The 14,095-nt window shown below is 36.0% G+C and overlaps 1 protein-coding gene across 1 annotated transcript in view; it reads right to left on the reverse strand.

Moving 5' to 3' along the window:
• sbf2 (SET binding factor 2) overlaps positions 1–14,095 on the reverse strand; it is a 177,441-nt gene that overhangs the window by 114,400 nt on the left and 48,946 nt on the right. Inside the window, 1 exon segment of the mRNA XM_059359455.1 lies at positions 9,040–9,177. Coding sequence (XP_059215438.1) covers positions 9,040–9,177 — 138 coding nt within the window.

Raw genomic sequence — 14,095 nt, forward strand, 5'->3', positions numbered from 1 at the left:
AGAGAGACCCAATATACAAGTTAGAAAAGTAAAAATTGGTGCGAATAAAGCAAAACTTTTTTTTAACGCAGATTAAGTGTTTTTTTTGTTGACTGCAGGTAAACAGTAATGCAATCTTTGAACCCAATTGTTTGATGATGATTTAGCTTTTGACCCTTTTTTAAAAATGTTTTTCCTGTGTACTCATATGCAGAAGAAGCAATCACATCTTCTCACGTCTCAATTTGCTAAACGGGACAGGTGGACAAAACAGGAAGTCCGTTATCTGGATATACGCTGGCAACACCCAATCCCCACAAATATCAGCTGTTGCCCCAGAGGTTATATCATGGTCAGATCGATAGCCAATGGTTTACAAGATTGGATAACCATCCATCCATCCATCCATGTCCACTTATCTGGGGCTGGGTCGCGGGGGCAGCAGGTTAAGCAGGGTATTCCAAGCGCATTTCAGCAGCTTGTATCCGAGTTCTTGTTCTTTCAGTCACTACCTAAAGTTCATGACCATAGGTGAGGGTTGGAACGTAGATGGACCGGTAAAGGCTCAGCTCCTTCTTCACCACGACGGTCCAGTACTCACACTACATTCTACCCTCACTACTGAACAAGACCCTGAGATACTTGAACTCCTTCTCTTGAGGCAGACAGGAAGATTGGATACGTAGTGACAAGAGTTAGTTTTACTGTAAGGCCAATCAAAGGAACTCTATAAAGTTTTGCTGAGATCAAACATGTTATCTCTGTTTCCTGAAAACCACGACTAGCAGCAGCCTCAATCTGGTTCTAATTGTTTCTTCGGTGGATCCATCAGAGCTCTGATACTCTGACGTCTGCGTGCTCATTCCTAACTAAAGCTCTTATCACAAGCTGGTATATTTCTCCAGGCAGTGAAAACATGCCAGAAGTGCTTCAGCATCTCTGGACCAAGGCGTGCGGGATCAAAATATCCCATTCAGATGGGGGTCACATTTCGGCGTTATTCTTAGGATTTGGTTCAATTATTAGACAAAATACATTCCTGTCTGGACTCTCCCTGGAATCCAACTGACTAGATAAGGACGAGAGGAAAGATTGTGAAAACACCGTCACGTTTCAAGAAGATCCTCGAAGCCGTACGCTGGATCCACGAGGCTGGGTTTATTTTACAGGAACAGGAGATCTGGACGAGGCCAAATATAGCCCAAACTAATAATTAACACGAGACTGACAAAAAAGGCAGAAAAGACAATCAGATTCAAAAGGCTTCATAGCACGGGATTCAGTATAAACAAAGCCTCCACGTGCCTCCGTTCACTTATTGGCACACACAAACATCTCAAGCTGTGAAGTGCTAAAAGACACAAAAAACAACTAAAAGCAGAAACTGTTTGTGAATTTAAAAACAAAACTAATATTGTCCAGATGTATTCATGTCAGTGTTCATCTTTTTTTAATACTCATGCAGTGCAAAACCACACTGAAGCTGAACATCCGGCTGCAACCTCTCGCTTTATAAACCAGTTAACCCGCTTCTAGGATCTAGAAGTTATTAGGGCCACACATGAAAACAATATTTGAGTCCTGACTTTATTCTCAGAATTCTGACTGAGAATAAAGTCAGAATTATGAGTTTAAAGTCAAAATGCTGAGAATAAACTCAGAATTCTGACTTTATTCTCAAAATTCTGAGAATAAACTCAGACTTTATTCTCAGAATTTTGACTTTATTCTCAGAATTTTGACTTTATTCTCAATATTTTGACTTTAAACTCAGAATTCTTACTTTATTCTCAGAATTTAGACTTTAATGTCAGACTTTAAAGTCAGAATTTTGAGAATAAAGTCAGAACTCAAATATTTTTTCATATGTGGCTCTAATCCTTTTCCGTAAGAAGTTTAGCTTTAAATTGTGTTTCATATTTATTCTCATTATTATCGACCCAAGATCTTCCTCAATGTCAGTGTTTCTGTTCATTTTGTAAAAAACAGGTTTAATGGAATCTTAGGGTTAAGGGGTAAAAAAAAAAACAACCAAAGTACGGTTTACATTTTCTACTACCTTTTCATTTCAAGTGCTAATTGTAAAAAAAGAAATGTTAATTCTTGTGGCCAACAAAAAAAAAGCTCTGGGACTTATTAAATCAATTACAAGAAGACAAAAGAACTATGAGGGTAGATAAACCTGATGAATTAACTTCACATGGATGAACTAAATAAAGATTAATATTAGACCTAAATATAGAGGACCAGTCTAAACATTGCTGATAACTCACTTTTTTAAACTTACAAATGATCCACTAACTAAAAAATAAAAAGGATAACAAGTGAAAAAATTAGGCATTTCAAGAGAAAATTAACTTATTCATAGTTCTAAAAACCCCACTTTCCATTGTGTCTGTACCGCAACAACTAGGAACTATCACAGTTGTTAGATCTCTGGTTTCAGGGACTTTTCAGCTCCTGTTTGAGATCAGGTACTCTCCCAGCAGAAGAGGAACCATGCGTGACCATAAGTGTACGTGCGTTTGGTCCAGCAACATTTTTTAAAAACCTATTAGAAGTTTAAATAAGAACAGACACCAAAAACCCCAAACCACAACTAATAATGGAAGAAAAATGGAAGAAAACATGGAAAAATGAACCGAAAGGGAAGTTTTACTGAGCATTTATGGGGAAATACAGTGTGATTTTGATTGGTCAGCTTATATTACTTCATCATTCCTGTTGGCGATACAAATGCAAACAGTAAAATTAAAAAAAAGCCCTTGATGGGGAACTCCTCAGTGGATCGTTCCTCTGAAGGAGAACTTATAAAAACTATTTGGTCTGAAAACACCGAATGTCCCTGACAGAGAAAATACCTGCATGTTGTTTTACTCTCTGAATGAACAGAGAGATATTATCAATCCTAGGGGTAAATTTAGCTTAAAATCAGTTGAGTATATCTGCGATAATAGATAGGGGCGGTGTCACGTGTTTCGGCCACAGCTGCTGGTTGGATGTAAACAATAACAAAGACGGCGTATGTAAACTGTCAGCAGATAATATGGATAGAGATCTTTCTTCTTACTGCTCCTCCTGACGTCTCTCTGCAGAGCAAAAACCAACTGACAAAAAAAACATCCATCCATCAATCCATCCATCCATTCTCGTCCGTTTATCCGGGGCCGGGTCGCGAGGGCAGCAGGTTAAGCAGGGCATTCCAGACGTCCCCAAATAAGTATATTTTGGCTTATTATTTCAAGACATCATTGGTTTTTCCAGTGCCTGGATATGTTTTACTTATTTAAAGAATTCTTACAAAGAAAAATTTACTTACTGCACTTACGGCAGATAATTTTACTTGTTTTGAGCATGTATTTGCTTAATTCTAGTTATTTATTCCTTGTTAGAGTCGGCACCCAGAACACGGTGGAGGGATTATATCTCTCTCCTGGCCTGGGAACGCCTCGGGGTCCCACAGGAGGAGCTGGACGTTGTGGCTGGGGAGATGGACGTCTGGGATGCCCTGCTTATCCTGCTGCCCCCCGCGACCCGGCCACGGATAAGCGGACGAGAATGGATGGATGGATGGACGTTCAACAAAATATAAATCAATCACAAATCTAAAATGTAGTGTAAAGTGCAAATCTCAACAGTTGCCAAATACAAAAAAATGTATCTTGACTCTTGAGTATTATCAAATAATAAAAAGTAACCATCTATGGGTCCAGGGGCATGCCCCCCCAAGAAGAAAATTTTGTTAAATTTTTAGTAAAATGAATCAATTTTGTGCTTTTTGAGAGCTAAATGTGAGCAAACACCTCACACAACATTTTTCACAGACAACAGGGTTTTCCACTAGGACATGGAGCAGCCAGATAGTGTTGTAAAACAGCTGTTAGGGGGGTCCGGGGAAACATTTTTCATAAAAAGCCCAAATTTGGTGCCTCTCACACATTCTAATGCCACTATTCCATCATATACACTGATCTTATAATTGCATATTTTAAAGAAATATTGTAACCCTTACGCCACTACGCCAAGAAGTAGGAATGTTGCCAATATCATGATTTTCATGTTTTTTACTCATGAAAAAATATACTGGTATAATCGTGAATGATGGAATAAATTGTAATTAAACTTCTGCTGCAGAAACAGTGTCTGTACAGCTGATTTTGCCCTGCAGTCCTAACATATAGGGCTGGGCGATATATTGATATAAAAGATATATCGATATATTTTTAAATGTGATATGGATTCAGACCATATTGCATATATCGATATAATTAAAAAATGTTCTTTCTTTATATATAAATAAATGCTGTCCTTACTAGGGTTTGTCAGATTTAGTTCTATTGTAATGTTCGTTATTCTATTCTCATAGAAATATATTTATTTCAGAAAAAGATTGACCTATTTTATTTTATAGGCTGTTTTTATTCAAAATATTTTTATTAAATGTAATAAAAAGGTTCTCCTGTTGTTATAAAGTATTTATGTTCACTTAAATAAACGGTTTCAATAAAACTACTTGTGACATGTCATATTTGACTTTGATTTTGCTCTCACTTTGCAATAAAAACATCAGGATATATATTGATATTCAGCTTAAATATATCTGGTTATGACTTTTGCTCCATATCGCCCAGCCCTACCCTAATATAAACATTAAGCATGGAGTGTGTGTGTGACTCTCTAATAGCATTAGCAGCCCCTAGATAACAGTAAACAAAGGCACAATAACAAAAAACATTAGGCCCAATAATCAAGTCTAAATCTGTTCTTAATGACAACTGAGCCAGTGTGTGAGGACAGAAAACAGATCGAGAAGGCTTCAGGTTTTTTTTTTTTTTATCCAGCTGAGTGTCTCCACCCACCTCCCCTGCAGGGCAGCGAGTCTCGAATGTTGCAAACAAACCCCAAAACAGTTAACAACGGAGCTATTTTTGGTTATTTTGGCCCTTTGATGTGACAATTTGCCCTAAATCCTTCCCTCCTCCTGACTCTTGTAGAAGAAATGTGCCCGGTTGTGCAAACGGAGGAATGTTGTTGTCATTAAGTTCTGATTCACTCAACATGCTGAGATGATAAAGTAAATGAGGAAAGGATGCACAGAACTGATTCTAAATTTTCCGTCTAAGTTACAAATAGTTTCTCGTACATGGCTGCAATTTAGGGTTGTCACGGTACAAAAATGTTCAACTCGATACCGATACCCGAAATGTAACAGAAATATTTTTATAAACAAGAAAAATTCAACATGTAAAGATTAACAGAACCACAGGTTAACCCTCTGCAGTCTCCAAAAGCGTCAAAGCATGACTTCTTCATCATATCCAGACTAGAAAACAAAGCAGATCAAAAAAATACACAAGACACAAAATGACAAAAAATAAACACAAAATGAGAAGACAGAATAACCAAAAACCCCACAGAAGACACAAAATGACCAAAAAAGACACAAAATGACCAAAAAAGACACAAAATTACAAAAAAGGACACAAAATGACCAAAAAAGACACAAAATGACCAAAAATAGACACAAAACGAGAAGACATAATAACCAAAAACCCCACAGAAGACACAAAATGACAAAAAAAGACACAACAACAGACACAAAATTACCAAAAAAAACACAAAAAAGACACAAAATGACTTACAAAGACACGAAAAGACATGAAAAGGATTAAAAAATGGACAAAACAGCCCTATAAGACTCCATAGAGTTAAATACTTATAATAAAAAACTGTTGTTCAAAAAGAAACTGCAACTATGATAACAAGCTTCAGATACTCGAGTATCGACTTTAGTATCGATACTTTTTTGAGTCTCGATACTTTTGACAACCCTTCTGCAATTTTGACTTCACTTTAAAAAAATGTAGTGCTGATCTAAGTGGACGTGATGATCTTCTTCCACATGTGAAGGATGTGAAGTCACAGCGGGCAGAGCGACAGGAGTCATTTAAGGCCTCCAACAAAGGAAAACACAGTGAAACAATTAGCCTGGAATTCTGTGGGCTTTTTTGGCACGGAGAGACATTAACGAGATCATTCATAAATATAAAAATGATTCCGTCCAAACAGATCTGTTGTAATCAATAATTTATGGGGGTTTTTGAGCGTTTGTGCCGTGACCACTAATGTGCAATCAAACACAATCTTGTATGCATGAGTAAATCAAATGAGCAGCGCTGGAGGGGAGAACGTGTCCGTCCTCTGCTTTAGAACAGCGTCCCTGCAGCCAACACACACTTTATTAGCAGACTTTTGTTTTCTATTAATGCCTTAAATTCTTGAAGACATCACACACAAACACACACACGACAGACATTCCTACAAGTTGACAAAAGTGCCAATAACAGTAAAAAACCCAAAACAATAAGAGTAAATTGGGAAACAGAAAATGAGTACCATCACACACTGCAAAAAACATGAAGCTTACCAAGTATTTTCTTCTTATTTCTAGCAATAGTATCTTAATTATATGGATTTGAGTATAATTTACCTACTGACCATAGCTTTATGTGCTTATTTAATTATTATGTGCTTGTTAAAGTATGTTATTGTTAAAAGCATTGGTCTCAAACTTACGGCCCACGGGCCAATTGCGGCCCTCGTGACGATATTTTGTGGCCCCCACCTTGATATGAAAGTTTAATGTGAGTTTTATATGAATGTCTCTTTACCGTGTTGTGTGTAGAAGGTCCCTTTATTGCTCCAGCTGGAGCTTTGTTTCACTTGTTTCTATGACGACGTTAATAAAAAGAAAGGCAGCTGCTATCGGAGCGTTTATTATCTGCTGTGTTGTTGTTACCTGTTATGTAATGTAATTTTGTGTCTTATTTTGGTAATTTTGTGTCTTTTTTGGGGGGGGTAATTTTGTGTCCTTTTACTTTTAGTAATTTTGTGTCTTTTTTTCGTGGTAATTTTGTGTCTTTTTTTGAGTAATATTGGTTTTTTTCTGTCTTTTTGTCTTTTTTGTAATTTTGTCTTTTTTTGGTCATTTTGAGTAATTTAGCTTTTTTTCTGTCATTTTTGTGTCTTTTTTTAAAGTAATTTTTTGTCTTTTTTTGGTCATTTTGATGCTGCCTCTTTAAAGATTTCTATTTTAGGATTGACATTGTGAGCTTTTTCATGCTTTTCAAGCTGTTCAACTGTTGAATATGGTGAGTTTTTAACGAAAATATTGGCTCCAATTGAGACTTTTAGCATGTAGTTTGAATAATATTTCAAAAGCATTTTCTAACCACCAGAACGTGCTCGTTTCTAGTATTTCTGGCTTATTTTAATGTTACTACTAGTTGGGTTTTTCAAGCCACAATTGCTCAAAATAAATATATTTGGGCTTATTATTTAAACATCATTGGTTTTTCCAGTGCCAAGATATTTTTTACTTATTTAAAGAATTCTTAAAAATAAAAGTTTACTTACTGCACTGGCAGATGATTTTACTTGTTTCGAGCATGTATTTGCTTAATTCTAGTTATTTGTTTCTTGTTTTTTGTCAGTTGGTTTTTGTGCATTGCCCAACTGAGACATCCTGAGGGCTTTTCAGAGTCATGAGAGAGAAACACAAAGATGAACCTTGTGTTCATCGAAAGAACCCACAAAACTCGGGATTGTCACTACGATGATGTTAAAAGGAGCTTCAGAAGAGAGATGAGAAGCTTTCTGCTCGCAGTGATGTGATGCACTGCTGTTTACCCCAAATAATTTTCAACATACCATTAATATAGGTTAACTATCATAGAATTGCTTCCTTACTTTTTTCCCCTGTCATCCAAAAATGTACAACGTTTTCAAAACATAAGTTGAAAACTAAAAGTTGACATAATCTACTCTGTACATTCACATCAAGAATTTTTATTTCAATATAAATATTGAATAAAATATTCAGGTTTTATTACTTTTTTCTCTTGGAATGAGGCATGATTTTGTATATTTGACTAAAATTGACCAATAATAATGAAAAAACATGTCCTAAAAACAGTCTTGTGTCATGGGGTCCTTTCTGACCCCTGAGGACCATATAGGGGTGTATAGTCAACAGGAGGACTAACGAGGGTTAATGGAGTGACACAGTGAAATATTTGTGCTTACAGATTTCACCACATGAGGATTAATGAGTCCAGCATCCCATGGCGATGTCTGTCCTGTGGATAGTTTACATGTTCTTAGTATGTTCTTGTGTGTTTTTCCAAATGGTGCTCCTGTTTATTCCAGCAGTCCTTAAACAGCTGGAGAATAGGAGGGTTCTACAGAAATTAACTCTTAAAAGAAGATAAATTAAAGCTGCAAGCAGTGATGAACTGGCCCGAGCAGAGTGACCTGATGATTATTTGTTTCTGACCAAGATAAAAAAAAACTTTAGATTAGAGTGTTAGATAATTGATCTTGTTTTAAGAGTTAATTTTAACATGTTCAACATGCTTATTTCAAGATTCACTATTCCAATGAGGGCCCTCACAAAGCTAGAAGTACAAGGATGTGTGTGTGTGTGTATGTGTGTGTGTGTGTGTAGAAACCAATGGTCAAATAATATTTTCATGACTGTATTTTTTGTCATTTTGTGTATTTTTTGATGATTTTTACATCTATTTTTTTGTCATTGTATGTATGTGTGTGTGTGTGTGTGTGTGTGTGTGTGTGTGTGTGTGTGTGTGTGTGTGTGTGTGTGTGTGTTTGTAGAAACCAATGGTCAAATAATATTTTCATGACTGTATTTTTTGTCATTTTGTGATATTTTTGATGATTTTTACATCTATTTTTGGTCATTTCGTGTCTTTTTTAAAATCATTTTTACATCTATTTTTTTTGTCATTGTGTCTGTGTGTGTGTGTGTGTGCGTGTGTGTGTGTGTGTGTGTGTGTGCGTGTGTGTAGAAACCAGTGGTCAAATAATATTTTCATGACTGTATTTTTTGTCATTTTGTGTATTTTTTGACGATTTTTACATCTATTTTTGGTCATTTTGTGTCTTCTTTTCATCATTTTTACATCTATTTTATTGTCATTGTGTGTGTGTGTGTGTGTGTGTGTGTGTGTGTGTGTGTGTGTGTGTGTGTGTGTGTCTCACCTGCAGGTTGACCTCAGCCTCGTAGAAGGTGAGGCAGGAGCAGTAGTGTCGGTCTGAGTCGATGTCTGTCAGCACCACAGTGAAGAAGGTGGGAGCCTTCCTGTCTCTGGACAGCCTCCAACCTCCAGGCTGGCAGAACTGAAACCATAATAAAAAATAAAAAAATTAAATGACATGATAATATCACAGTGGACGTGATCAAACACACGCATCACTCCTGTGACTCAAGCTCTAATAATTTCCCTGTGATGGTCAAATATTTGAAATTCTTACAAACTCATCATGTCGTCTGACACTTTGTCCTGGTAACTCCTTCACACCTTAAAAGGACAGAGCATCAGTTTATTACTGGGCTTGTCTAATCCCAATGCCCCCGTAGAGAGAACAGGCAGGATGTCCTGTTTCAGTGCAGCCGTTACATGTGTCCATCAGAGCGGGAAGTGGCATGTTCACTATTTGTTTTCCCTGAAAGTCATCAGTGAAGGTGCCGCAGCTCATTAACGCTCTGATCATCAAAGGAAACATGTGACATGTTCTGGAAAAATGGAAAACTACCAAGGAATTAAGCAAAAGTAATAGCTGATTATTCCAAGGGGAGGAAAGGAGGGAACATTTTAAATCAATGACTCAGTTTTGAGTCAGACACTAATTGAAATACTTGGAAATTCTAAATTTCAACCCTAGAGAATATTGGAGGGTGTTACATACAGCCAGAATGTGTAAAATAAACCATAGTAAAATAATATTTTGAGAAAAAAGTTTATGAGATTAAAGGGGCAAATCTACGAGAAAAATATGCACAGATTTATGAGATTTAAAGTGGTGAATCTGGGAGAAAAAAAGTTGCTTTTCCCCACTTTTTTCTCTTAAATCTGCAACTTTTTTTCTTGTAGATTTGCCACTTTAATCTAGTAAATTTGCAACTTTTTTCTCGAAATATTACCTGAATTCCAGCTTCTTCAAATTATCACTTATCACTATCATTATCACTTCTGCTCTGTTTGTTGTTTTTATGTAGTTGTTTGTTTTTATGTAGCTGATTGTGTTCTTGTTTTTTTGCTCGTTTTTAAGGTGACTTTGAGTGACTTGAAAGGCGCCTATAAATAAAATGTATTATCGTTATTACTTTTTTTATCCTATGTGCCAGCAAACTGAATATGTTGGAGTTGTGAGCAAAATGAGACATCTGAAGACATCATAATGAGCTTTGGGAAACACTATTTGACATTTTTCACCATTTTCTGAGCTATTAATAGACCAACTAACAAGATTAATTGATTAAAATAACTCTCAGTTGCAGAAAAAACACCCCCTCATCAGTGAAGGTGCCGCAGCTCATTAACGGTCTGATCATAAAAGGAAACATGTGACATGTCATGGAAAAATGGAAAACTACCAAGGAATTAAGCAAAAATAATAGCTGATTACACTTCAGAACAACAGATTAAATCCAGATTAAAACTGAGAAAACAATATACATTTATATATCCTGCTGCTTGAATTTAAGTCAAGCCAAATCAATTTTATTTACATTACAGGTCAAAAGTTTGGAAGCAAAATCATAATGTTTGTACAAAAAACATCACAGTTTCATTGTTATACTTTGCAACAAAATAAACATGATTACTATATAAAGAGTCATTTATGTAAACACATTTTGACTATAATTATCAGGTCTTTGGGTTTTTATTGCTTAGACTTTGTGTTTCCTTCTTTCCTTAATGTATAAATCTGAACTCTTGTTTCTTCACTCAGCTGCTTCAGTTTGATCCATTTCTGTGGTAGTTTGTCAGAGATATGAACACAGTTGAGATTTATTAGGATTTTTGTCTCCAAAAGCCTCTCAAAAGCCAAAGAGATAAGGTGAATACTGTGATTTGTTTTTGACTTTTGCACTGAAGTTGTGACTCTTCCAAATCTTCTCTACCATAAAACTAAGCCCTTCTTTTCTGTTAGTAACATTTATTCACCAATGGTCTGGTAACATTAACGTATACCTAAAGGTCAATTGAGGAAAATGGTTCAATTCAATAAAGGTAAAGTCTGATCATGTAGTAAACACGTTCAAAAATCCAAAGAATTTATACTGGGTTTTAAGAAAGCCATAGTGAACAGAAAAAATAAGTTGCTCTGGATAAAAAAAAACCTGTTATGAGGGTAAAAGATGGAGAAGGGGTCCCTCTCCCAGGAAGGACAGACATGCAATAGATTACTTGTGTAATAAAATTACAGTATAGACAAAAAATAGATGTGGAATGTAAATATTTTATTCTTTACTAATTCAATTCTGATTGTCTGGATTAAAGATTGATTCTGAAGCTTCCTGGCTGAGCCACGGACACAAGTGAGTAAAACAGACTTTATTCTGTTAACTATTAAAATTCTCCTAGAGAAAGTCAAGTTCATCCAAAATTTTTCCTGGAATAAACCATTATTCCAATTTCCAAAAATTCTATTCATTGAGAACACAAATCAACAATTTTCAATGCATGACAAAACCAGAGCCATTTTTATCAAATTGTGGGCACATAAACTCAGAAAGACTGTTGCCATAATAAAAAGCATGTTAAACAGGTTTAAAGTCTCTAAGGAGCAGCGTGAGTCATCAGCAATCCTGACAAAACATCTGCAAAGGGAGGAAAAAAACAAGTTTTTTTTCCTGATACAGTGTTCTGTTAGACGACTATCTACAGTTGATCAGTAATCTGATTTTCATAGATACTTTCACAGATATGTCAGCAACAGAGCTGTCATAAATGTTACTGTCACTCTAAACTCTTCTCATATCTATAAAACAATCATAAAACCACCTGCTGTAAGATGGCTGCAGAAATAAAACTGCAAAAATGAATCGATTAGTTGTCAACCAGTACATTAAACACCAAATATTTAAATCGATGAATCAGTTTGATAGTCCACATAGAACACATTTCTGATGTGTGTGTTGTTGTTTAAATACCCCAAAATGTCAAAGGTCTGCAATGTGAGATGTGTGAGAGTTTATGGAATTTATGTTTATGATATTACTTATTTTAAAATAAATAAACTAGACACCTTTTCTGCTTACAGAAACTCAAATTTGCCTTTTTCTTCGCATCTCCACAACATTTATCAAAATTGTGACAGGATAGGATAGGATTATCTTTTGTTTATATTTCGTCAAAGGTACTTTAAATTGATCAGCAGAGCATATATTGATTTAAAATATTTAAAAAGTGAAAATAATTGAGTGGTTTATTACCATTTTTGTTATTGTGACAAATACGTCACATGAGGTTTTTGATTTTTAGGTTAAAAGCCTGATGTGATGTTACATCACAGCAATATTTTGGTTACTTGTTTTATATTATTTTGTTCAGGAAATATGGTCAAAACAGGTTAAATGCGTGTTTGTTACACGCGTGTCCCCATGGGTTAAAGAAGATTCCAGCTTCTTTAAATTATCACTTATCACTATCATTATCACTTCTGCTCTGTTTGTTGTTTTTATGTAGTTGTTTGTTTTTATGTAGCTGATTGTGTTCTTGTTTTTTTGCTACTGTTTGGAAGGTGACCTCGAGTGACATGAAAGGCGCCTATAAATAAAATGTATTATTATTATTACTTTTTTTCCTCCTGTGTGCCAGCAAACTGAATATGTTTGAGTTGTGAGCAAAATGAGACATCTGAAGACATCATAATGCTCTTTGGAACATTATTTGACATTTTTCACCATTTTTCACCATTTTCTGAGCTTTTATAGACCAACCAATGAGATTAATTAAGTCTCAGATGCAGGAAAAACACCAAGAGTTGTGATGAATGGGAAAATTAACAAATTAGCTGTATTAAAAAACTTCACAGCAGAAAAGTTGGGCATTTACTGCTGTAAAGTTGGGCATTTTAACATGGGGGTCTATGGCGATCGACTCAGCCTCAAGTGGCCATTGAAGGAACTGCAGCCTTTGGCACTTCCTCGCTTCTGGCTCCATTAACCAGCAACAGATATTTTTCCATAAACTTGCAGCAGAATGAAAATCTACTAACTCAAAAATTAGGTGTTAATGATGAGTGTGGAGAAATAGATCTGGGATTATAAACAAAATAATCGATTATTGATTGCAGATGTAAGAAGAAAATTCCTACTGAGTGCATCATACATAACAAAAAAGTTTAAATGGTTTCATCATACAAATACTAGGGGACCTTTTTTGACGACCATCTCAAATTCAAACTAAATTCTTTCTCTGTCAGGCCTGTTATATTGTTCATTTTTCATGTGTTTCATGTGTTTATTGAGAGTCTTATGTGTTTTTCCTTTATCTGTTGGTTTCATTAAAGACAAAGTCAAAGACAGAATCAGCCTGACTAGTATTGTGCGCCTGTATGCCCTTCCTGGTGTAAAACAAGTCACTTCTCCAAATCATTCATCCCCCTTGCACTAAGACTTTTAAATTCTTCATAGGGTTTTATAGTGTGTCCATTCTAAGCTCCATGTTGTCTGATGTGTGTTGTGTCGACTATTTATGTATTATTATTTGTTGTTGGCCGTATGAACCACGACAACCTGCTGCTCAAAATGAATTGCCCCTTGTGGGATTAATAAAGTTGTTTGAATTTAATTGAAAAATTTGAAAGACACATAAGAGAACAGAGGGGCAGAATATGGGAGGCAGACGGGCGTTTGGTGGAGGTGTTTGTGTGTTTTTGCTGGAGGCCCAGCCGGCCCTGGCTCTAAACTCTGGCTCTGGTGTTTAGACTGCTCCTCAGGGTTACACAGGGGATCACTGGACACATGGAGGAAGAGAGGGGACCGGGCGAAGGAGGGTAAAAAACAGATGGATTGACGGATGGATGGATCTGTGTGCAGCCAAAGACAAATAACTGGTGTGGTAGAAAAAGGAGGAGAGAAGAAGAGGTTAGGAGAGGAAAAGCAGGGAGCTACTGAAAAAACTCTCCATCCATATGACAGACAACAGCAAAATCTGAAAATAAATTAACTAAAAATAAGACGGGCAAGTGAGTAGGCAAGGCAGGAAAATGAACACATCTGTCTACCAAAATGATCCCATTTTTC

The sequence above is a fragment of the Centropristis striata genome, chromosome 2 (genome assembly GCF_030273125.1).
Source record: "Centropristis striata isolate RG_2023a ecotype Rhode Island chromosome 2, C.striata_1.0, whole genome shotgun sequence".
Lineage (NCBI taxonomy): Eukaryota > Metazoa > Chordata > Actinopteri > Perciformes > Serranidae > Centropristis > Centropristis striata.